At 35.3% G+C, this 24,988-nt stretch overlaps 1 protein-coding gene across 5 annotated transcripts in view; it reads left to right on the top strand.

The window, feature by feature from the left end:
* ZNF280D (zinc finger protein 280D) overlaps positions 1-24,988 on the top strand; it is a 116,044-nt gene that overhangs the window by 36,784 nt on the left and 54,272 nt on the right. For 4 of the 5 annotated variants that reach the window (XR_003006259.1, XM_024767770.1, XM_024767769.1 and 1 more), the window contains 7 exons: positions 5,235-5,458; positions 8,362-8,519; positions 9,328-9,428; positions 10,448-10,594; positions 19,298-19,432; positions 21,256-21,563; positions 22,040-22,180. Coding sequence is in view for 4 of the 5 variants with exons in the window: in XM_024767770.1 (XP_024623538.1) it covers positions 5,235-5,458; positions 8,362-8,519; positions 9,328-9,428; positions 10,448-10,594; positions 19,298-19,432; positions 21,256-21,563; positions 22,040-22,180 (1,214 nt within the window). In the remaining variant the exon portion in view is untranslated. The remainder of the gene's footprint in view (positions 1-5,234; positions 5,459-8,361; positions 8,520-9,327; positions 9,429-10,447; positions 10,595-19,297; positions 19,433-21,255; positions 21,564-22,039; positions 22,181-24,988) is intronic. The other variant, XM_024767771.1, reaches the window with a different exon arrangement.

The following is a 24,988-nucleotide window of genomic DNA, read 5'->3' as shown; positions in this document are numbered from 1 at the left end:
TTTTAAAGTTTAATGACTTTTAGGCTCACCCCTTGTTTTCTTCTGGTTTCTATTTGCCTAGTGTATTTTGTTTATCCTTTTATTTTCAACCCCTTTGAGTGGCTTTGTTTTAAGTATGCCTCTTGCTTTAAGCAGAAAGTTGTGATCCTATAATGAAAATCTTTTTTGTTTCAGTAGTTGAGTTAAATTTACTTATTTTCATAGATGTGATAGGTTTATTTGATCTTGGTTCTGTCACAATTTTTTGCTAACTCTGTTCTTCCTCTCTCTCTCTCTCTCTCTCTCTCTCTTTCTTTCTTTCACTATGTTGTTGCTTTACATGTATGTAATTTGGGTTTTTAGGGAAGTTGTATTTTTGTTTTCCTTTTTATCCTTTTAATTTTAATGTTAATATAATTCCAGTAGTCTTCTATTCCTTTGGCTATTCTCTGCTATTAAAATTGATTAAAGTAGCATTAAATTTCCTATTCTTAACCCCATCCTTACCTTCTCCTCTCCTACTGATTTTAGTCAATATTATCTTTCTGAGTGTACTATTTCTTTGTACTATTGAAAATGCTCATACCTGCACTTCTTTATTTGGTAGCTCTAAATTATATTCCTTGATGTACTGCTACCATATGTGAAGCAATCTATGAACTCTCTTGACCTCATATTTATTGTCCTTTTACCTCCTTTTAGTTTTTATTTGTTGGTTGTATCATTTTTCCATTGTCAGGGCATATGACATTTTCATTCAGTTTTCTTAACCTTATTTCCGTATTTGTTTTAATCCTTTTCCACAGTAAATATATTCAGTGCTCATCACCAGTCTTTTTGTTATGGTTCCTTTGGTTATCTTGTTTGACTAAAGTTCATCCCATAATAATTCCTGAGGAAGGGCCTGAGAACAGTATTCTTTGAGTTCCTTCATGTTCAAAACAGTTTGACTATAGTCCATTCATGAAACACAGTTTGGCCAGATACAAAGTTTGATCCCACTTTGAGGATCTTGTTGGTGTTACAGCTTTTGTTTTACAATATCTAATGTTGTTGTTAAGAATTTGGGATAAGTTTGAATTATTTTGCCCTTTATAAATGATTTGCTCTTTTTGCCTGGCTGTCCAGAGGATTCTTTATTTTGAAAGACTGATAATTCTACAGTGACTTCGTGTTGAGAATTTTGGATCAATCTTCTCTGACATACAGCGTGTTCTTTCAGCTTGTAAATTTGTGTCTTCCTTTATTTTAGTGCAGTTTTCTTGATTTGTATCTTTAAATTCCATACAATTGTTTTGTTATTTGGGGGGCTGGGTGTTGTCCAGTACTCATTTGTTCATTTGTTCAATGTCCTTTGTCTGGCATATTTGTGATTTTCTTCCTAATCCTTTTAATTCTTTCTCTCTTCGTTCTTCTTTCCTCTCCTCTCCCCTCCTCTCCCCTTCCCTCTTTCTTTTAATTTACTAAGCTTTTCTCATTTATTTTATTTTCCAACATCTGTTCACCAGTGTACTTTTCTAATTTGTGTTTAGCTATCTGGTTTTATTTTTTTTCTCTACTTTTACTCTTGATTTTGCCACTCTTTATGTCTTCTTTTTGTCTTGCCATCTCTTCTTGCTTTTTGGTTTTCCAAATAGACACAGTTGCTTCATTAAGTTTTTTTAAATTTATGGCAAAAATTTTGGCCCCTGTTTTCATCTGCATCTGCTCTAAGGTGTTTTTTTGAGAATTTTACACTTCCTCAGTTTATCTTAAAGTATTTTTGTTTAGATGTAAGTTCCTATCATATTGAACAAGTTAGATTTTCTTGGGTTAGTTGTTTTGTACAAAGCTCCTTTTGGGAAGCATAGGTTGCCAGGATAATCTCACAGCCTATTAGCTGATTTATACAACTTCTTCCTGTAAGTGTAACTTGTGTGTCTGATTTTATATGTAGCATTCCTTTTCTGTTTCTCTGTACTGAATGAGGTTTGAGGAATTTCTGCCATCCTTCTTGCTCCAGCTCCTACACTTGGTTTTGCAAACAAAGAACATAGATTTGCACTTCATGATGTGTATTTCAACCTTAGAATATATGTTTTCCTGACACTTTCTAAGGTCTGTTAACGTTGAGTTCTTTTGACTTCTCTGGTCTGCTTCCAGCTGTCTGTCTTCTGCCTGATCTGGCTGCTTTTGGTAGTGCTTTCATATGTTGTGGAGTCTGTGGATTCTGACTTTGAGTTTTAATGAAAATTAAATTTTTGGAATTTGGTTGTTGTGGTTTTTCGGATGTATCTCACAAGGAGAAGGGAAAAATGTTGACTTATGTAGGATGACCATATGGGAAGTTTTTTTTTCCTATTTAAAAATGGTACCCCTTCTTTGCTCTGGAAATCCCATCTAAATTTTTAGGTACTAACAAAGCAACAGAACATGGTATATCTATTGGAAGGAGTAAAGATTAGAATGGTGTTTAGATGTTATCTACTGTTTGTCAAATTATAGTATATGGCATTAAAGTGTTTAATATTTGCAGAATGACTAACCCAGGAAATAAGGGATGAACCTGGGGTTACAGTGAAGGGCTAGAACCAAAAGGGTACTAGGGCTGAATAAAAGGTGACCAGTTAGTGTTGGGCCATAGCTCAGCCGTGCCATCCATCACTTGTTCTGTCTTACCATAAAACTTTAAATCTAAGCCTAGTTCTCATTTCTTAACTTACTTTCTTGTCTTTTGGATATTTTCTGTAAGATACTGTCTTCTCAATTACTAAATCCCCCAACCTTCTTCAGTGCACCTCATCCATTCTTGGTTGTCAGTGGTTTATCATTCAGCTATTTTATAGGAATATGAAACATTGTTTAAAGGATATTGTGAATGAGACTTGCATGTTTATTTTTAAAATCTGGTTCTATCTTGCTTTTCTGTAGAACAAAAAAGAAACTGGAAGAACAGCAAACAATTTATCGTCTATAATGCATTTATGAGTATTTCGGGTAACAAACGTTTATAGATATACTAAATTAGACATTTCTGGAGAATATAAACCTTGCAGCACACTCTACTGTAGATTACATAGATTATTTTATAGATTTCAGAAGAGAATCAATTCTCAAATATGACTCAGAGTAACTCCTACAGTCTGAAAGCCAGATTTAATGTTTGAGTATATAAGATTTTCCACATTTCTAATTAGTGAGACTATTCTGTATTACGTCATTTTGTGCATTATAATTTTTTCCAATTGATGTTTGAGATCATCCCTATAGTAAAACTGCAGATAAGATGAGGAATTTTGTCTATCAAAATGATGTTACTGATACACATCATTTGTAGTAAGACATATATTAAATCATTTTTCTAATAGTGTTGGTGAGTTTACTCTGACTCATCCTTTTCTCCATTTGTCCTTAAAGTCAAAAACAACATTTTTAGACTTTAGCTTTCTAAAGTCCTTTGTAACAGTGCGACTTTTTTTTAAAAAAAAATAAATTTTATTTATTTATTTTTGGCTGTGTTGGGTCTTCGTTGCTGCAAGCAGGCTTTCTCTAGTTGCAGTGAGTGGGGGCTACTCTTGTTGCAGTGCGTGGGCTTCTCATTGCAGTGGCTTCTTCTGTTGCAGAGCACGGCTCTAGGTGCACGGGCTTCAGTAGTTGTGGCTCGCAGGCTCTAGATTGCAGGCTCACTAGTTGTGGTGCATGGGCTTAGTTGCTCCGTGGCATGTGGAATCTTCCCAGACCAGGGCTCGAACCCATGTCCCCTGCATTGGCAGGCGGATTCTTAACCACTGCGCCACCAGGGAAACCCCAGTGTGACTTTCTTAAGTTTGAGCTCTTAAATATTATGTGTCTCAAGAAGAATCTAGAAACATAGGTAGCAAAACCTTTCTCATTTCCCTCTTTTTATTGTGGTTTCATTTCAATTGTGTTTATTCAGAGTGGTAGACTACAGAGGGTCATGTTGTCTTAGAGAATTAATACCCTTATCCTAATTAAGCTTATGGGTGCAACCTTAACTCCTAAGCATAAATTATGTCACTTTTTTGTCAGTTCATTTTATTTAGTATTTTTTTCTCCTCTCTTTTGGATCTATTTCAGATTTTTTTATGTGTGTTCTTTTCCTCTGTAGGTTTCAGAATTGACAAGTGAACAAAATAAGTGCAATCGAAGGAAATATTATAGGTCTGTCTTGCATCAAAAGTCCAGCTTCTCATGTGACACAGAAAGTTTCACCAATAATGTAACATTTCAGTATGGCAGGAGAGGAAGTAGATTTTGTTATTCTTAGAAATGGAATAGAGTTGTGTTTAGATTTTCAGACTTTCTTATGATGCTACTAATTTATGAGCTAACATGTTTAGGAAGAGTTTAAGTCAGTTGGTTTATGTTGTAAAAGAATTATGTAGGTGCCTTGTTAAAAAATATAGATTTCTGGGCTCTACCGCTAGACTTTGTGGCTTATTGGTCTGAAGTAGGCCCAGGAATTAGCATTTTGACAAGCGCTTCTGGTTTTTCTAATGCAGGTCTTCCTTGGATAGCCCTCTGAGTAAAACTGCCTTAGAGAAATTCTAAAACTGAAAATTATGTACAATAAGTTAATTATCTTGTTGGAAAAAAAAGTTCATGTATGAAAGTATTTCATATTGGAACCAGTTTATATGACATCTTGATTTTCCAAATGAGGAACTAAATTTCCCCATCAAATATATAAGCATTCTAGATTTCAAGATGTAACTGTTGAAGCTTTCAAGACATGACCGATGGTTCTTTATTTTTTCCCTATGCATTTTTTAGCACCTTGAGTCTAAGGAATGGCAGGTTAGCTGTGCTCGATATCCAGTTCCAACCAGATATTATGATATGTAGTATATATATAGTTAAACATATACATTATGGCATGTAAAACTACATTTCCATTCTATACTCTGTCATGGCATAGATATGAACAATGTTTAGTTTTAATTTAAGTGTTGTTAAATATTTACATCTGAAAAGACAAATTATAAGGAAAAGACTATTAGATCAATAGTCGAGTCCTGGTTTTACGGTTTTTCTTTTCTTTCTTTAAAAAAATTTTTTTAAATTAAGATAATAGATGTTTATTGTTTGAGATTTTGAGAGTATGTATATGCACCACAAGCTTTTGGTGAATATTTTTCCAGATATATCGCCAAGCATAGTTTTAGATGGTCTGACCTTAGTTGTAAACAAAGAACCGTATTTTGGTTTCTAATTGTTTTAAGAGATAAATAAGACTTCTGTTTTTTCTCTTTCAGTACTGTTGTCCAGACATGATAAATAACTTTCTGGGACTGGCTAAAACAGAATTTTCAAGTACAGCAAATAAAAGTAAGACTGTTGATTCAGAAAAAGGAAAACTGATCATGTTAGTTAATGACTTTTATTATGGAAAACATGAAGGAGATGTCCAGGAAGAACAGAAGACTTACACAACCTTTAAATGCTTCAGTTGCTTGAAAATTCTTAAAAATAATATCAGGTATGTTAGCACTTATTTTTATTTCTACTTGAAAATTGGAATGCTACAGATATAAATGTTGTATCTTTATCTTGCATTTTTAAATGTTATTCTAGATAAGAGATTTTAACACTTTGCACTAAGAACAAACATATTCTCTTGTTAAAAAACTTTTGTCTTTTCTTATATTTTAGAGTTGACTCTTGGATCCAGTTAGTTGTATTTCTTTAAAATAACTTAAGAAAGGACAAACTTTATTTCAAATAAAACAAAATTAACTTCTTTTACCTATATTATCAGTGATCTAGGAATTTTCATGAGACAATTTTCATATTTAGCTGCTTTTGAATTTTTTTTTTCACACCACAAGAAGAACCACTTATTTATGTTTTGTCCAGTTTGACCTCTTATATACTAATCTTGTTTAATGCTCAAATCCCATAAAAGAGTTAGTTACAAGAATAAAATGAGAAGACATATTGATTGATATTTTTATTGGTTACATAGCTTGACATTTATATTTGGTAAGGTTTTTTACCATCATTTTATTATAAAGATTTTCAACATTCAACAAATTTAAAAATATTTTGTAATGGACACTTGTATACTTATCATCTTGATTCTATCATTAACATTTAACTGTACTTGCTTCATCATATAGCTATTCATCCTTCCTTCAAACTATCTGGGTTTTTTTATGCATTTGAAAGTAAGTTGCAGATGTCAGTGTACTTCCATCAGTTGAGGCACGTGTGTGTGTACAAACATACATATGCATAACTTTTTATATTTACCCTTGGTGACTATTATTTGTAATTAGCATTCTTAGGTACCTATAGTTTACTTCTAGACCCAGCATTTATTTTATTTTCCTGTGAGTTCTTGGGTCCAAGAAGAAGCATATAGAAAAACTCTGAAATACACTGCGATAAACTCCTATAATAATAATTTTTTTATGGTAGTGCTTTATAGTTTTAAAAATTCTTTTACGTATATTATTTCATACAAGTTTTCACATTTATCTCTTTCCATCAAGTTTTAACAGCCATCAATAGCTAATGGTCCCAGTAGCTTAACAGAAGGAATATTGTACTTTGAGGTATAACACTGAAACAATAGAACTCCTTCCCCTATTTTCACATTTTTACCATTTTAATAGTAAAATACACCAGAAAAATCATGTTAATATAGTAAAGTGCATAGAAATATGGCTCCCCTGCTTAGTTCTTTGTTATTCTTAAATGTTATATATATATGATATTAGAATTTATTTCAGCAGTAGTTTTTTTATTTTCCTTTGAGATTAACACATTAATATTAAACATATGAAAGTAAAAATTTTCTTTTTTTTTGTTATTGTTTCAGAATACTAGTTACATATTTCTAGAGTGTCCTAATATCTAGAAATTTTAAGCAAGCAGCACCTGGTAACATCCAGGAATTGAGCTTTTTTTGAAATACTGATTGTTTAGTAAATGTAACCTTAATAGAAAACAATTTATAACCAAAGAAGTTCAATATGCTAAGTAATATTTTACCTTGATAGTAAAAACTGGGAGGGTAAATTGATATTTGTAGAGAATGGTAAGAAGCTGATAGCTGTAGATTTCTGTTCTCTGCCCTGTCAACGTATGGTGTTTTTTTCCCTACATTGAGTGTCACCCAAAACAGGTTTATTTTATTCTGTGAATATCCTTGCAAGATGTTTGCTTTTTTTGTTTCCCTCATTTCCATCTGTTGGTTTAAGTAGTATGAGCTCCTGATGGGGGCCCATGTAATAATTGAGAGAAAGCTTGCTAGTTAAGAAATTATTTTATTTAGGTACATTTTAATTGCTGAAAGTCGTAAGCTGAGCGTTTAATGGCTCATGACATTTTCTCTATACCTAAATATTTAGCCAAGACTAGGATTTCCTATAGGTGTTTGTAGAGCTGGTGTAAAAACCAAAGGAAGTCTAAAAGATATTTCAAAGTGTACCATAACCTGTACTAAAGAGTAGCGTTGTGTGAAGTGTGAAAAAAAATAAATGTTATAACCTTTATGATGATTGCTATCCAGATTGATGATATTATCACTTAATTTCAACATTATTTCCTGTAGTGACTCAAAGTGAGTAATTGTTAATAGTTGACCCCATCTAAAAATTGTTATTTTGATTGAATAACTTTACTTTCAAATTCAGCAAAAAGCTTCAGTAAGCTCTTTTAAATAGGCATTCCCATTTATATTGCACTCTCTGTTGTGGAAGGTCATAGTTCCTGCTCATAAGAAGCCTTTTTAGGGAAGCTGAAATAGCAGAATGTAAAACTGAAAAATGGACATTGCCTACAAAGGGCACAGTCTGCAAGTTAAAATGAACAGTCTTTGCTAACAGTAAACCAGTATCATTAAATAAGACAAAAGGTTCTTGTAATTGTAGGCATTAAAATTGCTATTACATGCATTTAGAAACCAAGACACAAGTAAAAATACCAGTAATTTTTCTTTTAAGCAGCTAGAATTTAATGTATATCTTCATAGCTTAAGAGATTTCTCTCATGACTCTGTAGCTGCTTTTGGTGGTAGAGTTTCCTTCCTTTCAGTATTTTATTTAAAAATGTAAGTAGTATTTCTTGTATGGAGAAGAAACCTGCTGTTTTATCTTTAAAAAAATTTTAATAATCTGAAATGATCAAGAGAGCCAATTAGTGATATTTCAAATTCATAATAACTATTTATTTTAAAACAAGGATGAAAAGATGTTGACTTAGTTACTTAATAAAAGTGATTATTTAAAGTGCACACTTTTCTAGAGGACTTTAAGACTTTTGAGATTTTATTTTCAGTAATCATATCTCTAATTTTAAGATTTAGATTCAAGTACTTATTTGTGAGATTTTTGTTTTTAAATCTGAATTTTTGCACCTGTTGACAATCATTTATAGGTTTATGAACCACATGAAACATCATTTGGAACTTGAGAAGCAGAGCAGTGAAAGCTGGGAAAACCACACCACCTGCCAGCACTGCTACCGTCAGTTTCCCACACCATTTCAACTGCAGTGTCACATTGAAAGTACACACACACCCCATGAATTTTCTAGTAAGTTACAATTTCATTTAAGTATTGAGTATTTTGATTTTAACAATGTAAACTCTGAGAAAAGTTTGTTACTGAACTCTGAACAAGTGTGTTAGAAAAATAAGATGACTTTGAAATTTGAGAGTAAAGTTGAAAAAGTTAATTTTTAACTTATATAAACTTTTAAATAAAATTAGTTACTGAAATTAAATTCTCTCTTATAAATAATTCACTATGGTAAATAACCTGTGCATTACATGTGAGGGACTAAATTAGAAGCCTCAGATAATAGTTTTCAAATATGAAATCAGTGCCCTTCTTTTAAACTTGAATAAGAAAAGTAAATAGAACGGTAGTTAAAATCACAGATTTTGGAGCAAGACAGCTTGGGTTCACATCCAAGCTCTGCCTCTTAATATGTGATCTTAATGTGATCTCAGACAGGTCACTTAATAGTTGAATAATGGGGATAATAAAAATACCTGCTTCATAATGTTTTGTTGGGAACTGAGTGAGTTAATGTAAGTAAAGTCCTTAGAACTGTGCATGGCATACAGTTAACAACTATGGAACTGTTCACCACTACCACCACCACCAATACTACTACTGTTATTATTGTTGTTGTTGATATAGATGTACAAAATGAATTATATATGTATATATCTGATTTTGTTTATTTGCCTCTATAGGAAACTTTTTAAGAAAATTGAAGTGTAATTGACATATAATATTGTATTAGTTTCAGGTGTACAACATAATGATTGAATACTTATGTGTATATATATATATATCTTAAAATGGTGTAATGTCTTTTTTCCCCCACTTTCAGCCATTTGCAAAATATGTGAATTATCATTTGAAACAGAGCATATTCTTTTACAACATATGAAGGACAATCATAAACCTGGTGAAATGCCATATATTTGCCAGGTATACACATATTTTATTGTATACATCGTGTTTGTTTTGTTTGTTTGTTATCTCTTGTTCTGGTTACAAGATTTAAACCTATTAGGCCAGGCATCAGCAAATTTTTTATATAAAGGGCAAGATAGTATTCAGGCTTTGAGGATCATAGGTCTCCGTTGCAACTAATCAACTCTGCCATTGTAGCACACAGGCAGCCATAGACAATAAGTGGATGAATGGGTATGACTGTGTTTCAATATAACTTTATTTATGGACACTGAAATTTGAATTTCATATAATTTTCACGTCATGAAACATATTTTATTTTTCTAACCATTTCGATAAAATTGGTTGCTAAAATTAAAGTATCTTCTGTAAATAATTTATTAGTAGGAAGTCTCTTGGCATAACTCATACATTGTTATGTAGGGTCAGCAGACAGTTGGAATTGGCCCATAGGCCATTGTTTGCCCACTCCTGTACTAGACAAAGAAAAGCCCTGTGGCAGAAAGACAAACATGAACTTATCTTACCCTGTAGGGAAGAATGTAGGCATACAAGGGAAGTATAAAATGCTTTTACTTCAGAGAACCCTATCAAATGCTTTGGGACTAGTATTTTTCCAGAATTTGGAGGAATGAGAAAGTAAGATAAAAATAAATTGTCACTTCCGTAGCCTGGAGGCCATTTATAATCTAAAGGAAGATGCTATTTTATATAGCAGAAGTACTTTATAGTACCAGAGGTGTCAGAGTTTGAAAACTCAAGTCAAGATTGGGGGTGACAGATAAAAATATCCGATAAAAATAAGGGAATCTAGTTATATTTTGGGAAGTATCCTTAAGCTTTGAAAGGTAATGACGCTTCTGTCTCAAAGATTATCTTTCGATGTTTGCATTAATGGAATTCTTGGTTGCGTAGGCATCAGAGCTGAATTAATAGTACAAAATATTCTTCTGAACAAGTGACCTATCATTCTTACTTTGAAATTGGATATCATTATAAGTTTTCAAGTTAAACTAAATCTCTTTTTTTTGTAGGTTTGCAATTATAGATCATCATCATTTTCTGATGTAGAAACTCATTTTAGAACATCCCATGAAAACACTAAGAACTTGCTATGTCCGTTTTGCCTCAAAGTTATTAAAATTGCAACACCCTATATGCATCATTACATGAAGCATCAGGTGAGATTTGCCAGTTTTTATTCCTTTAATGTTGTTTTAGAGAAAAGATAGATTATGACTTAGAACATTGGTTAGATTTGTTCTGCAAGGGAAGCAGCATTGTTCCAAATGACATGATTAATTTGCAATTTATGCTGAATTACCTGTGAAACTTCCACTTCTTTTCCTTGCTTCCTTTCTGGTGATGATGTGGTTCCTACATGAAAATTCTGAAAGATAGCTAGAAATAGGAAACCTTGGATTGAAGGAAAAAAGAGAAGATGAGTGGAAGAATATCCAAAAGATTGGATATTTCGAGGCTAAGATTACCTTCTGGGAAAGGTAATTATCAGGAGCAGGGAAAAAGATGAGTTTGAACTGATAAAGAAGATTGATGACTCATAATCGTGTTTTCCTCTTTCTCTTCAAACTTTATTCCCACTTTTAGCTCCCATATTATAAGACATGTTGGCGTCATTGACCAGGAGTGGTCTTTTATAGCTGCCAGGGATAGAGGAAGCAGTAGTGACACTTATTGCTTGATATATGAACTCTGGCAAATAACTGTATTTAGTCCTGCTACGTAATTTTTGGGACCCAGTATTAGTGCTTATACCCATCTCTTGAACTCTGGTATTATACTTACTGGTTCTTTTCCTGAAGCAGTTAAGTCATCCTTTGGGCTGAAAAGTTTAATGCAACACTGATCCTGTTCTTAAGTGCTTGAAAGAACAATAACAGCGCCTTTGGCAAAACCAGAAGTCAGTGGATTTATTCAGTATGATCATGTAATCAAGTTTTGCCACCTCACTAATTAGCTCATTACATTTTCTTGTTATTGATTAAACCGGCATGTCGGTTTATTCAGCATTGGTGCTCACTTTGCTTTCCATTCTAGTCATTAGATAATCATGAAATCGGCTTGTGGTTCTTCATTGGGAAAGATCATAAAAGTAGAATTTCCAAATAAATTTGGGATCACCTATGTTGTGACTGGGTTGCTACCTATCCTTGAGGAGTTCTGGCAAGATCTTTCGATTCTGGGTTTCCCCGGCAATTTTCCATCAGTTGTTAATACATGTTCCCGCCCCCCCCCTCACCAATTGCTACTGGTAAATGAATTTGGTAAAGGCCTAGATTTACAAAATTAAATCATTGTTTCTTTTTCACAACAGGGTTCTTCAGAAATTTTAATACGCTAATGAACATTGTAAATCTCTAAGTAATGATATTATATGTATTCCCCAGACTTACTTGGCTATTGAACCCTTTATTTGCTCAATACCTATTAACATTTCTTGCAGAACAGAGTTTGAGAAACACTATTCTTGATACTCTGTATTTCTTCTTTGGCTTTTAATTTTCAAAGGGAGAATAAAGTATAAAACAGTAGTTTTATTTCATTATGGGGATTTAACATCATTTTCCCCATATGCTATATTGAGCTTCAGAGTGAGATATAGATGTAGGAAGAATGATAATTATGAAGGAGATGTGTGGGCCAACTGTATGGGCTGTATGATTTTTTTAACGTTTTTATTGGAGTATAATTGCTTTACAGTGGTGTGTTAGTTTCCGTTTTATAACAAAGTGAATCAGTTATACATATACATATATCCTCATATCTCTTCCCTCTTGCATCTCCCTCCCTCCCACCCTCCCTATCCCACCCTTGTAGCTGGTCACAAAGCACCGAGCTGATCTCCCTATGCTATGTGACTACTTCCCACTAGCTATCTATTTTATATTTGGGAGTGTATATATGTCCATACATACACTACCACTCTCTCACTTTGTCCCAGCTTACCCTTCCTCCTCCCCGTGTCCTCAAGTCCATTCTCTAGTAGGTCTCAGTAGTTATTCCCTTCTTGCCCCTAGGTTCTTCATGACCATTGTGTTTTTTTTTTGTTGTTGTTAGATTTCATATATATATGTGTTAGCATACGGTATTTGTTTTTCTCTTTCTGACTTACTTCACTCTGTATGACAGACTCTAGGTCCATCCACCTCACTACAGATAACTCAATTTCGTTTCTATTTATCGCTGAGGAACATTCCATTGTATATATGTGCCACATCTTCTTTATCCGTTCATCTGTCGATGGACACTTAGGTTGATTCCATGTCCTGGCTACTGTAAATAGAGTTGCAATTAACTTTGGGGTTTTTTTGTCCTTCTTTCTCTAATTGCTTTAGGTGTAAGGTTGGGTTGTTTATTTGAGAGTTTCTTGTTTCTTAAGGTAAGATTGTACTGCTATCAACTTCCCTCTTGGAACTGCTTTTGCTGCATCCTATAGATTTTGGGTCATCGTGTTTTCTTTGTCATTTATTTCTACGTATTGTTTGATTTCCTCTTTGGTTTCTTCAGTGACTTCTTGGTTATTAAGTAGTGTATTGTTTAGCCTCCATGTGTTTGTATTTTTTACAGATTTTTTCCTGTAATTGATACCTAGTCTCATAGCGTTGTGGTCAGATACTTGACACAATTTCAATTTTCTTATATTTACCAAGGCTTGACTTGTGACCCGAGATATGATCCATCCTGGAGAATGTTCCATGAGCACTTGAGAAGAAAGTGTATTCTGTTGATTTTGGATGGAATGTCCTATAAATATCAGTGAAGTCCATCTTGTTTAATGTATCATTTAAAGCTGTGTTTCCTTATTTATTTTCATTCTGGACGATCTGTCCATTGGTGAAAGTGGGGTGTTAAAGTCCCCTACTATGATTGTGTTACTGTCGATTTCCCCTTTTATGGCTGTTAGCATTTGTCTTATGTATTGAGGTGCTTCTATATTGGGTGCATAAATATTTACAATTGTTATATCTTCTTCTTGGATTGATCCCTTGATCATTATGTAGTGTCCTTCTTTGTCTCTTGTAATAATCCTTGTTTTAAAGTCTATATTGTCTGATATGAGAATTACTACTCCAGCTTTCTTTTGATTTCCATTTGCATGGAATATCTTTTTCCATCCTCTCACTTTCAGTCTCCGTGTGTCCCTAGGTCTCAGGTGGGTCTCTTGTAGACAGCATATGTACGGGTCTTGTTTTTGTATCCATTCAGCCAATCTGTGTCTTTTGGTGGGAGCATTTTGTCCATTTACATTTAAGGTAATTATTGATATGTATGTTCCTGTTACCATTTTCTTAACTGTTTTGGGTTCGTTATTGTAGGCCTTTTCCTTCTCTTGTGTTTCCTCCCTAGGGAAGTTCCTTTAGCATTTGTTGTAAAGCTAGTTCAGTTGTGCTGAATTCTCTTAGCTTTTACTTGTCTGTAAAGGTTTCAGTTTCTCTGTCAAATCTGAATGAGATCCTTGCTGGACAGAGTAATCTTGGTTGTAAGTTTTTCCCTTTCATCAGTTTAAATATGTCCTGCCACTCCCTTCTGGCTTGCAGAATTTCTGCTGAAAGATCAGCTGTTAACCTTATTGGGATTCCCTTGTATGTTATTTGTTGTTTTTCCTTTGCTGCTTTTAGTATTTTTTCTTTGTATTTAATTTTTGTCAGTTTGATTAATATGTATCTTGGCGTGTTTCTCCTTGGATTTACCCTGTATGGGACTCTCTGTGCTTCCTGGACTTGATTAACTATTTCCTTACCCATATTAGGGAAGTTTTCAACTACAATCTCTTCAAGTATTTTGTCAGTCTCTTTCTTTTTCTCTTCTTCTACTGGGACCCCTATAATTCGAATGTTGGTGCATTTAATATTGTCCCAGAGGTCTTTGAGACTGTCCTCAATTCTTTTCATTCTTTTTTCTTTATTCTGCTCTGCAGTAGTTATTTCCACTATTTTATATTCCAGGTCATTTATCCTTTCTTGTGCCTCAGTTATTCTGCTATTGATCCATTCTAGAGAATTTTAAATTTCATTTATTGTGGTGTTCATGGTTGTTTGTTTGCTCTTTAGTTCTTCTAGGTCCATGTTAAACGTTTTTTGTATTTTCTGTATTCTGTTTCCAAGATTTTGGATCATCTTTACTATCATTATTCTGAATTCTTTTTCAGGTAGACTGCCTATTTCCTCTTCATTTGTTAGGTCTGGTGGACTTTTACCTTGCTCTTTCATGTGCTGTGTGTTTCTTTGTCTTCTCATTTTGCTTAACTTACAGTGTTTTGGGTCTCCTTTTCACAGGCTGCAGGTTCATAGTTCCTGTTGTTTTTGGTGTCTGCCCCCAGTGGCTAAGGTTGGTTCAGTGGGTTGTGTAGGCTTCCTGGTGGAGGGGACTAGTGCCTGTGTTCTGGATGAGGCTAGATCTTGTCTTTCTGGTGGGCAGGTCCACGTCTGGTGGTGTGTTTTGGGGGTGTCTGTGACCTTATATGATTTTAGGCAGCCTCTCTGCTAATGGGTGTTGTTGTGTTCCTGTCTTGCTAGTTGTTTGGCATATGGTGTCCAGCACTGTAGCTTGCTGGTCGTTGAGTGGAGCTGTGTGTTGGCGTTGAGTTGGAGATCTCTGGCAGATATTCGCCTTTTGATATTATGTGGAGCTGGGAGGTCTCTGTTGGACCTTGGCTCTCCCCCACCTCAGAGGCACAGCCCTGACACCTGGCTGGAGCACCAAGAGCCTGTCATCCACATGGCTCAGAATAAAAGGGAGAAAAAAGGAAAGAAAGAAAGAAAAAGAGAAAATAAAAAGTTATTAAAATAAAAGCAAAAAGTAATTATTAAAAACATTTTTGAAAGTAATTAAAAAAGAAAGGAAGAAAGAACAACCAAACCAAAAAACAAATCCACTGATGACAAGCACTGAAAATTATACTAAAAAACAAAAACAAACAAACAAAACGTACAGACAGAACCCTAGGACAAATGGTTAAAGCAAAGCTATATAGACAAAATCACACACAGAAGCATATACATACAGACTCACAAAAAGAGAAAAAGGGAAAAAAAGTATATCGTTGCTCCCCAAGTCCACCTCCTCAATTTGGGATGATTCCTTGTCTATTTAGGTATTCCACAGATGCAGGGTACGTCAAGTTGATGGTGGCGTTTTAATCTGCTGCTCCTGAGGCTGCTGGGTGAGATTTCCCTTTCTCTTGTTTGCACAGCTGCTGGGCTTCAGCTTTGGATTTGGCCCCGCCTCTGCGTGTAGGTCGCCTGTGGGCGTGTGTTCTTTGCTCAGACAGGACAGGGTTAAAGGAGCAGCTGATTCGGGGGCTCTGGCTCACTCAGGCCGGGGCGAGGGAGGGTTACGGAGTTCGGGGCGGGCCTGCGGCGGTAGAGGCCAGTGTGACGTTGCACCAGCCTGAGGCGTGCCGTGCGTTCTCCTGGGGAGGTTGTCTCTGGGTCATGGGATCCTATAATTGGCGGTCTGCACAGGCTCCCAGGAGGGAGGTGTGGAGAGTGACCTGTGATTACACACAGGCTTCTTGGTGGCGGCAGCAGCAGCCTTAGCGTCTCATGCCCGTCTCTGGGGTCCGCGCTGATAGCCGCCGCTTGCGCTCGTCTCTGGAGCTCCTTTAAGCGGCCCTCTTAATCCCCTCTCCTGGCAATCCAGGAAACAAAGAGGCAAGAAAAAGTCTCTTGCCTCTTAGGCAGGTCCCGACTTTCCCCAAACTCCCTCCCAGCTGGCTGTGGACGCACTAGCCCCTTCAGGCTGTGTTCATGCAGCCAACCCCTGTCCTCTCCCTGGGGTCCAACCGAAGCCGGAGCCTCAGCTCCCAGCCCTCGCCCGTCCTGGCGGGTGAGCAGACAAGCCTCTCAGGCTGGTGCGTGCTGGTTGGCACCGATCCTCTGTGGGGGAATCTTTCCATTTTGCCCTCCACACCCCCGTTACTGCACTCTCCTCCGTGGCTCCGAAGCTTCCCCCCACTCCTCCACCCGCAGTCTCCACCTGCAAAGGGGCTTCCTAGTGTGTGGAAACATTTCCTCCTTCGCAGCTCCCTCCCACTGGTGCAGGTCCTGTCCCTATTCTTTTGTCTGTGTTTTTTCTTTTTTCTTTTGCCCTACCCAGGTACGTGGGGAGTTTCTTGCCTTTTGGGAGGTCTGAGGTCTTCTGCCAGCGTTCAGTAGGTGTTTTGTAGGAGTTGTTCCACATGTAGATGTATTTCTGATGTATTTGTGGGGAGGAAGGTGATCTCCACGTCTTACTCGTCCGCCATCTTGAAGCTCCTCCCTGTCTGTGTGATTTTTAATCAGTTTTTATACCCTGAGTTTTATGTCTTCACTTGACATGCGTGTCCAGTTTTCTTTTTTGTGTATTTGGAGCACCTAGGAGGTAGACAGCTAGCAGTTAAGAGGGGAAAATCTATCAATAAGAAGGATCATCATGCATCCTTCAAGAAATTTAAAATTTGTATGATTATTTACAAAAGACTGGAAACTTACAGCTGAGCAAAAACTTGTATTTGAGATGACATTATTAGAGCAATGTCATGTATATATAGTGGCCTTGTCTTGTGTATATAGTGGCCAAAAACGGGCCTCTCTGAAGGAAATAAAGGAGTAAGCTGTGAGGAAATCTGGGAGAAGTAACATTATATCGGGAGTGAAGTGAGTGTGTACCTGGAGCACTCAAAGAACATCACAGAGGCCAGTTGTGGCTGGAGCAGAGTAAAGTAATAAGAGGAAAAGTAGTAGGAAATAAGGTTGTAGCAATAGAATGCAGGCCAATTCATATAGAGTCTTGTAAACCAGAATCAGGACTTTGGAAAACCATCAGCATTTTAGGCATGTGAAAGATCTGCCATGTTTTAAGATCGTTGGCAGCTGTGAAGAGAATAGACCATAGGGAAGAAAGAACATGAAAGGGAGAACATAGGAGGTTATTATTAGTCAAGTTGAGTGTCTTGGACAAGTATTGTAGCAGTGGTTGAAGGTAATAAGTGGAAATATTATGACAGTTTTTGAAGGTAGAGCTGACACCTTTTATTAATGGGTTGGATATGGGATGTGAGAGAGAGTGACCAAGTTTTTTGTCCTAAGCAGCTGCAAGAGTGGAATTTTCATATATTGTTATATGGTGAAGACTGAGGAAAGAACATATTTTGGAGGGCAGGGAGGTAGGGAAGAAATCCAGAATTCAGTTTTGTCCATGTTGGTTTGAGATGCATATTAGACATCAAGTAGTGATATCAAGTAGGTAGTTGGATAGATGATACTTAAAGCGGTGAAATGAAAAGGTAACCTTGGGAGGGATTATAGATAGAGAAAAGATTTCTGGGTACTGGATACTGGATTCTGGAGAACTTTTTTTCTGTCCTCTTGACTTGGTATCTGTTTCTTGCCCACGTTTTCTCTTTTTCTTCCTCTTCTTTGAGCAAATATGAGTGAATTTAAGTTGCCTGTACCTCCAAGAATGCATCACACTTCTAAAATAGTCTTAAGATGCACCTAAAATACAATACAAACATATTATATTTATATATTGCTTTGAACTTTGAAAAGAACTTTTATTTATGAAATGCCTGCTGTGTGCCAGTACTGTGCTAGGTACTTCCCAGTGTATTATCTGTTCGAATTTTATAAATGATTGATTGTATTTAAATGGAAATAGTGATGTATCTGGCAGATCGTAGCTTTAGAGAAAACATTCTTTTGTATTTATATGTTGTTTCAGTTTATATATATGTTTGCATATACATATATAATTTTTAAATTAATAAAAGCATAAATATCAATATTGTAGTTGATATTGTATAGTAGAAAGAACACTGGATTAGGTGTCTGGCAGTTGTCACTGAATAGCTATGGGAAAGTGATTTGGATTTTTCTTGGGTCCTGTTTCCCATCTGTGGAATAATAACAGGATTAAGTTTGAGGAGGGACTTAGTCAAGGGGTCTCAGCCAGTAAGTGGATTGGGAATAGTTGTTTTTATTTATGCTTCCATATCCACACTGTGCAATGTTGTAGCCACTAGCTGTATGTGGCTATTTAACCTTAAATTAATTAAAATTAAATAAAATTTAAAATTTGTTTGCTCAGTTGCACTTGGCACATTTCAGGTGCTCATTAACCACATATGTCTAGTTGATACTGTATTGGGTAGTACAGCTCTAGAACGTTTTCATCATTGAAGAAAGTTTTATTAGACAACACTGCTTTATACAACCATTGCTATAACAGCTTTCTCTGAAATCTGTGGTTGGCTATTTGAATTTATTTTTCCAACTTGTCAACCAACTAGAAATAGCAAAAATTAAAAAGAATTTACTCTTTTATAGGATAAAAATGTAGTATAGTTCATTTTCACAGTATCATGTGTCTAAGTACTTTAAAATTATAAGTAAAAGAGCTTTCATCCCTGGTGGCGCAGTGGTTGAGAGTCCGCCTGCGGATGCGGGGGACGCGGGTTCGTGCCCTGGTCCTGGAGTATCCCACGTGCCGCGGAGCGGCTGGGCCCGTGAGCCATGGCCACTGAGCCTGCGCGTACGGAGCCTGTGCTCCGCGGCGGGAGAGGCCACAGCAGTGGGAGGCCCACGTACCGCAAAAAAAAAAAAAAAGAGTTTTCATAGCACTATTGAGAGAACTTTAATTAGAATCTATTGATGCAACTTTCATGTTCAATTTCTGGATAGTAACAGACATTTTTGAAACCTAAATACTAATGCAAAGAATGTTTTAAAAAATAAAACAATATTTTGCTATTATATATGTTAGGAGATGTAAAATACTAGTTTTAAAATTAGTATCATTAAAATTAAATCAGAGCAGTTTCAGGACACAATATTTGTGGTTGTAGAAATTATTTTTCTTCACTTTTTCTGTTTTCTAAACAGAAAAAAGGAATACATCGTTGTACAAAATGCAGACTACAGTTTTTAACATGCAAAGAGAAAATGGATCACAAGACTCAGCATCATCGGACATTTATAAAACCTAAACAACTAGAAGGATTGCCTCCAGGAACAAAAGTGAGTTCAAATATGCTGTATTTTAACATTTTGTATGATAATAGACAACTCCTGCCTGGTTTTATTTATTGAATAGAATACTTTAAAAATGATTTCTGATTTAATTAAGACTTTAATTTTAGGTTTTACCATTCCTGTGTTTAGGAATAAAACTTCTAACCATTGCTTTTTGGTCAGTAGTGTGTGCAACTCTAGAGTGGTATTCCTTTGTAAAAAGTATAGCTAGATTAACTGTTCCAGGGTTAATGGGTTATGTCAATGTTACATAGGCTATTTTGGAGCTATTCCAGTTGGCAGTGTATATGTCATTTTTATCTGTTAAACTGTAAGATGCTTGAGATCAGGAATCATGTTTTATTTATCTTTGTGTCCTCAGCATCAGGTATAGTGCCTTGAATGCTGTAGGTTCTTAGATGTTTATTGAAATTGTTATTACTGAGTCTACTCTCAGAGAAGCAAGTTCTGCTGCTGGATAGCATTATGTTTTAAGTGAGCAAACACATGTCTGACTGCATACTGATGATTGTAATTTACTTTTCCCTTTTTGCCTTATATACCTCTGTTTTTTCTGACTTCTTTATACACAGTCAGCTCTTGAATATTTGCTCCAGTGGAGGGAAACAGAGGCATGGATAATCCAAAGTGAAATAATCCCCAAAACATTTATATTTGGCTTTGGGTTCTTACCTTTGAATGTGGGTATGTCTGTTATTTGAATTAACTAAAACAATATAAAGCCATGCTCTGAAGACCTAGAGCAAGAGAAGCTATCCAGCATCCTTCCCTGCAATCCATTCATTCCATGCTGGGACTAGACATGCAGAACACTAATGTAAGCAGTGCAGTCCTCTCTCATATTTTCCCTTAATAATAATAATAATAATAATAATAATAATGATACTAAATGTTTTTATAGCACCTTAGAATTAGGCTTTTGTTATGTTTATTCATATATTCTATTATTTAATCCATATAGTAAGCCAGTGAGGTAGATGAGGGAAGTATTGTCCCTTATTATAGATAAAGAAGCTTAGAGAGGATGTTACTGATTCAAGGTCACATGGCTAGAAAGGAGTCGTATTAGCTTTAACCTCAGGTCTTTTGATTCCTAGTCCAATGCCTTTGTATGATACTAAAGCACATGTTTTTCATGGTACTTCCTCATAGGCTGTGGGGGGGGTGTATAGTAAAATGATTAATGAGAAAGTTGGAGCAGTTGTGTTTTTCATTGTCAACCAGCAAATATAATTTCTTAATACCAAATGTTAAGTCTTGTTATTAGCTTCCTTTAAGGAAATTCTAAGTATTATTAAACTCACCCTGCAGTATAGTGAATTGATATAACCCCTCACATAACCTTTGTAAACATAAATCCTGCCCAATGAGCCCCTGGAAAGAAGTCACATTTACTGTAGATCTCTTTGTTTTATAGTTGTCGAAGGGTAACACAGTCCTTTCTAGGCTTTGAGATTTAAATTTTGACCTCTGTGTTTGTGAATTTTTAGTTATATCAGAGCATAGAAATAGCTATGGAATGTGCTCTTTTAATATTCATATAATTTGCTTTAACTCCTAATTATCCATTAATAACTCTTAACATATAACTGATATCAGTACAAAAATGTAAGATTACAAGTGAGTAAATATCAAGTTTAATTTCATTTAATTGATATGAACATTTAGAATAAATGGAAGACTTACCAGTTACAGTTTATACTTGCCCTTTCCAAAAACTTGATGTTTAACTTTTCGTTATGCAGTGATATTTTAACAGTAATGCAGTGATTAATTTTCTAAAGCAAATATTATCTTCATTTTTGTAGGTTACTATTCGAGCTTCAGTTGGCCCTCTTCAATCAGGATCTTCAACTACACCTACCATTAGTGCAAGCACTTCTACCCTTCAGCTCTCACCTCCAAGGACTAAAAATATAACTGCTAAAAATCCCACAAAATCTAACACAAGTAAACCTAATATAACTAAATCCATTGCAAGTAAACCTAATGCAAGTAAGCCTAATGGAAGTAAATCTAAATACAAATCAAAAATATCTAATATGCAAAAGAAACAAAGCACATTGGCTAGTAGCAATAAAAAAAGTAAAGTCAATACAGCATTGAGGAATTTAAGGTAATCTTTTATTCTTGATACACAATACTAATTTAATCTTAAGTATAAAAACTTTATTTAATATAAATTTACCCTATTACACAACTCTCTTGTACATTTATACACTGTCACTTAAGGCCAAGCAAATAATAAAAAATATTTTTTACAACAGTTGAACAGTACTTGAATTACTGTTTTTCTATAATATTCATTTATTACACTGGTGTTTTATGTTGTGCTTATATCTTGTGATGTTTGAATTGGTTAATTTAACCAATTGATTAATCCCTTTTTTCCAGTAAGAAACATTAGCTGATATTAGATTTTTTATACTTATTCTAGCTGCTGTTCCATAGCAGATTTTTCAAATAATAAGTCTCTGTTTGAAGATGTTAATTTAAACACCTTAGCTTTAATTAACAGAACATTAATAAGGTGGTCCCTTATTATTTTTGTTTTAAAATATATTTTTATCATTTTCTTTATATCTCTATAAGGTGTCGTCGGGGAGTTCACAAGTGCATTGAGTGTTGTTCTGAAATAAAAGATTTTGCAAACCATTTTCCTACATATGTCCACTGTAGTTTTTGCAGATACAACACTAGCTGTAGCAAAGCCTATGTGAATCATATGATGAGGTAAGATGAGTTAAACATCTATAATTACCAATTAAAATTACAGTTCAGCAAGTTTGTTTTGGAAAACAGTTATCCTATTAGAAGTCAGTTTTTCTCTTCTAAGAAAACTTCTAAGATGATTCCTGGCACTATTTTTCGGCATAGTAATTCATGAAGTTCCTGGAAACTCGAATTTTAAGAACAGTTAGACTAATGAAATTAGGATAGGTTTGATAGGGAAAATAGTTTTTCTATGGGAATTTTTTTTTCCTATAGAACTTTCAAACATGGTTACTTCCAAAGACAGAAAAGTAAATGTTTTAAGTATATTTATGAAACAAATACATGTAATCTCATGAGTGTTATTCTCTTCAAAGCAGTCACTTTGAGAGATTCCAGGGTTTTCAGTGATGTTAGACACTTCATTGAGTCTGTTTCTCTCTCTCTTTTTCTCTGTAATGCATCTGTCTGTCCATCCATCCATCAAGCCATGTCTCCTTGCATTCATTCAGTGAAATGAGAGACTATTTCAGTCATGATGCCATTGTTGGAATTATTTTTCTTTAATTCATTCAACTTAGATAATTAGAGTATTCTATGCAGAGAGCGCCTTCATAGCCTATGTTATCTTCATTTGTATCTCATTAGTTGGGGCATCCTTCAGGATGGATTTTTATTTTTTTTTAAATAGTCAAAAATTGGGAGTTCCCTGGCAGTCCAGTGGTTAAGACTCTGTGCTTCCAGTGCAGGGAGTGTGGGTTCCATCCCTGGTCAGGGAACTAAGATCCCACATGCCAGGTGGCGTGGAAAAAAAAAAAAAAAAAGAAAAAGTGAAAGATTATGAGAATAAAACATTTAAAAAATAAATAAATAAAATTAAAAAAATAGTCAAAAGTTGTTCAGATATAAGCCAGTTAGGTTGATTATTCAAAGTGAGGTTCCGTTTTTTCAAAAGTTAGAATATGATTAATAAAAGTGATTTTCTTACAGATCAAAACATGACCTCTGTGTTACTTTCTGGTCATTATCAGGTACTCCTTTCAAGGACTCTCCCACGTTTCTTGATGGCTCCGGCACCTCTCTCACAGTTTTTTAACCCCCTTGATGACTAGCCTGACATTATGGTAACTTGACTTCTTTAGTGCCAGTGCTTTACATCACCTTTAGACTTGTACCCGCTTTCTTACCACAGTACTATTTTAATCTTGTCAGATATACTGTTCATTTCTTTTGAATTCCCATTTCCCAATGACTTTCTGGGCTTTGAGTTCTTTTTCCAGTCCAGCAGCACCTATCTAACTATAGTCATCCTCACCCTCAGGGTCATCTGTCTTGATTGCTGCTTTGTTTTTGTTCTAGAATCCTTTACACATTTAGTCATGCTTACCTGGCATAAAGGCCAAAGACTTGACCATCTTCTTCTGAACTTTATCCTCAATTCTAGACCCCCAAATAGTGCTTGATTCAGTCAACTCTGACTCATGATCTTTAACTTGAATTGGGCCCTATCTTTTTATTTTTAAATACTTCTTTATTCTTACCTACAGTATCTGATTAAACATTTTTTTGGTACTCTAAAGATTTTATTTCGGATTCTCTTAGTTATTAACATGGCCTACAAATACACAGTTGGAGGTCATCCTTTTAATTAATCTTTTCAGCCTCAAATTTTTTTCCTGTTACATTTATCCAGGCATTAATCTCAGAAATCAAACATGTTCTACTTCTCCAAAGTTAATCCTGCCCCTTATCTCCTCTAGTTCTTCCACAACTTAATTCAGTTAATTTGCAACTTCATCTTCTATCTACCAGGTTCTTTCTGCTTACAGATGATTTCAGGTATTTTTTGTAAGATGAGGGAGACTTGTCCTTACTCCCTACTTTCCTTATCTCTTGTCTTCTTATTACCATGAACATTTGTAAAAAGTATTTGTTACTAGCATATTCATGATTCATTTCTTTACCTTTTAATTTGAGTATCATCCTCACGTACCAACTAACACTGCCCCTTTAAAGATTATCTGTCAAGTACCGATCCCCGTATTTATTCACTTTTTTTCACTCTTACTACTCTATGACTTCTTTAGAGTCATTATTGTCACTCACTTTTGAAACTGTTCTCCTCAGCTTGTGTTTAACCGTTACCACTATTTTTCTTCTTCCTTTTTGCCTACTCCTATTCATTGCCTTCCTTCAGCTCTTCTCGCCTCCTTACATTTCCTTTCTTCGTAATGTAACCACTGTCACTTTTACCTTTCAAATTTGAATCTTCCAGTTTCATTCCTTAGTTTTCCTGAGATCTAACTAATCTCATAATTTCTAATTATTTCGTGTTTCGTTTTGTTTTTACCTTTGACTCATTGGCATCTAAAAAGAACCTAAATAAACCAAACATTATCATCTTTCCAGAATTCACTTTACTACCATCCAATACTCTTTCAGGGCATCATTTGTGTGAATGTGGAATACCAGCTGGAAAAAAATTCACTGTTGCAAGGATCTTAAGCTTGTGAAGTTCCCTTGATCTGCCACTGTGCATCATGGCTTCCTGAGACAACACCTTCTGCATTATGCCTCTCTGCCTCCCACCTACTACAGTGGACTACACCTATAATCCATTTCCTCTAAACCAGGCCCCGGCCATCCTTTCCCAAGTGTACTTCTGTGTTGAATGTCTCTTGTTCTTTGACAAATGTATGGCTCCCCAAATACGGCCTTAATTCTGCCCTTAGTTTATAGGGGATCAAATCGGAAAATATTTTGTGTTTTCCTAAGCCAAGGGTCATTCTACTCTTCCCTTTCCCATTTATCATAGACTTCTCATTTGTT

Source organism: Neophocaena asiaeorientalis, unplaced genomic scaffold (assembly GCF_003031525.2).
Source record: "Neophocaena asiaeorientalis asiaeorientalis breed wild unplaced genomic scaffold, Neophocaena_asiaeorientalis_V1.1 scaffold71, whole genome shotgun sequence".
Classification (NCBI taxonomy): Eukaryota; Metazoa; Chordata; class Mammalia; order Artiodactyla; family Phocoenidae; genus Neophocaena; species Neophocaena asiaeorientalis.
This window is presented reverse-complemented; position numbering and strand designations above follow the sequence as displayed.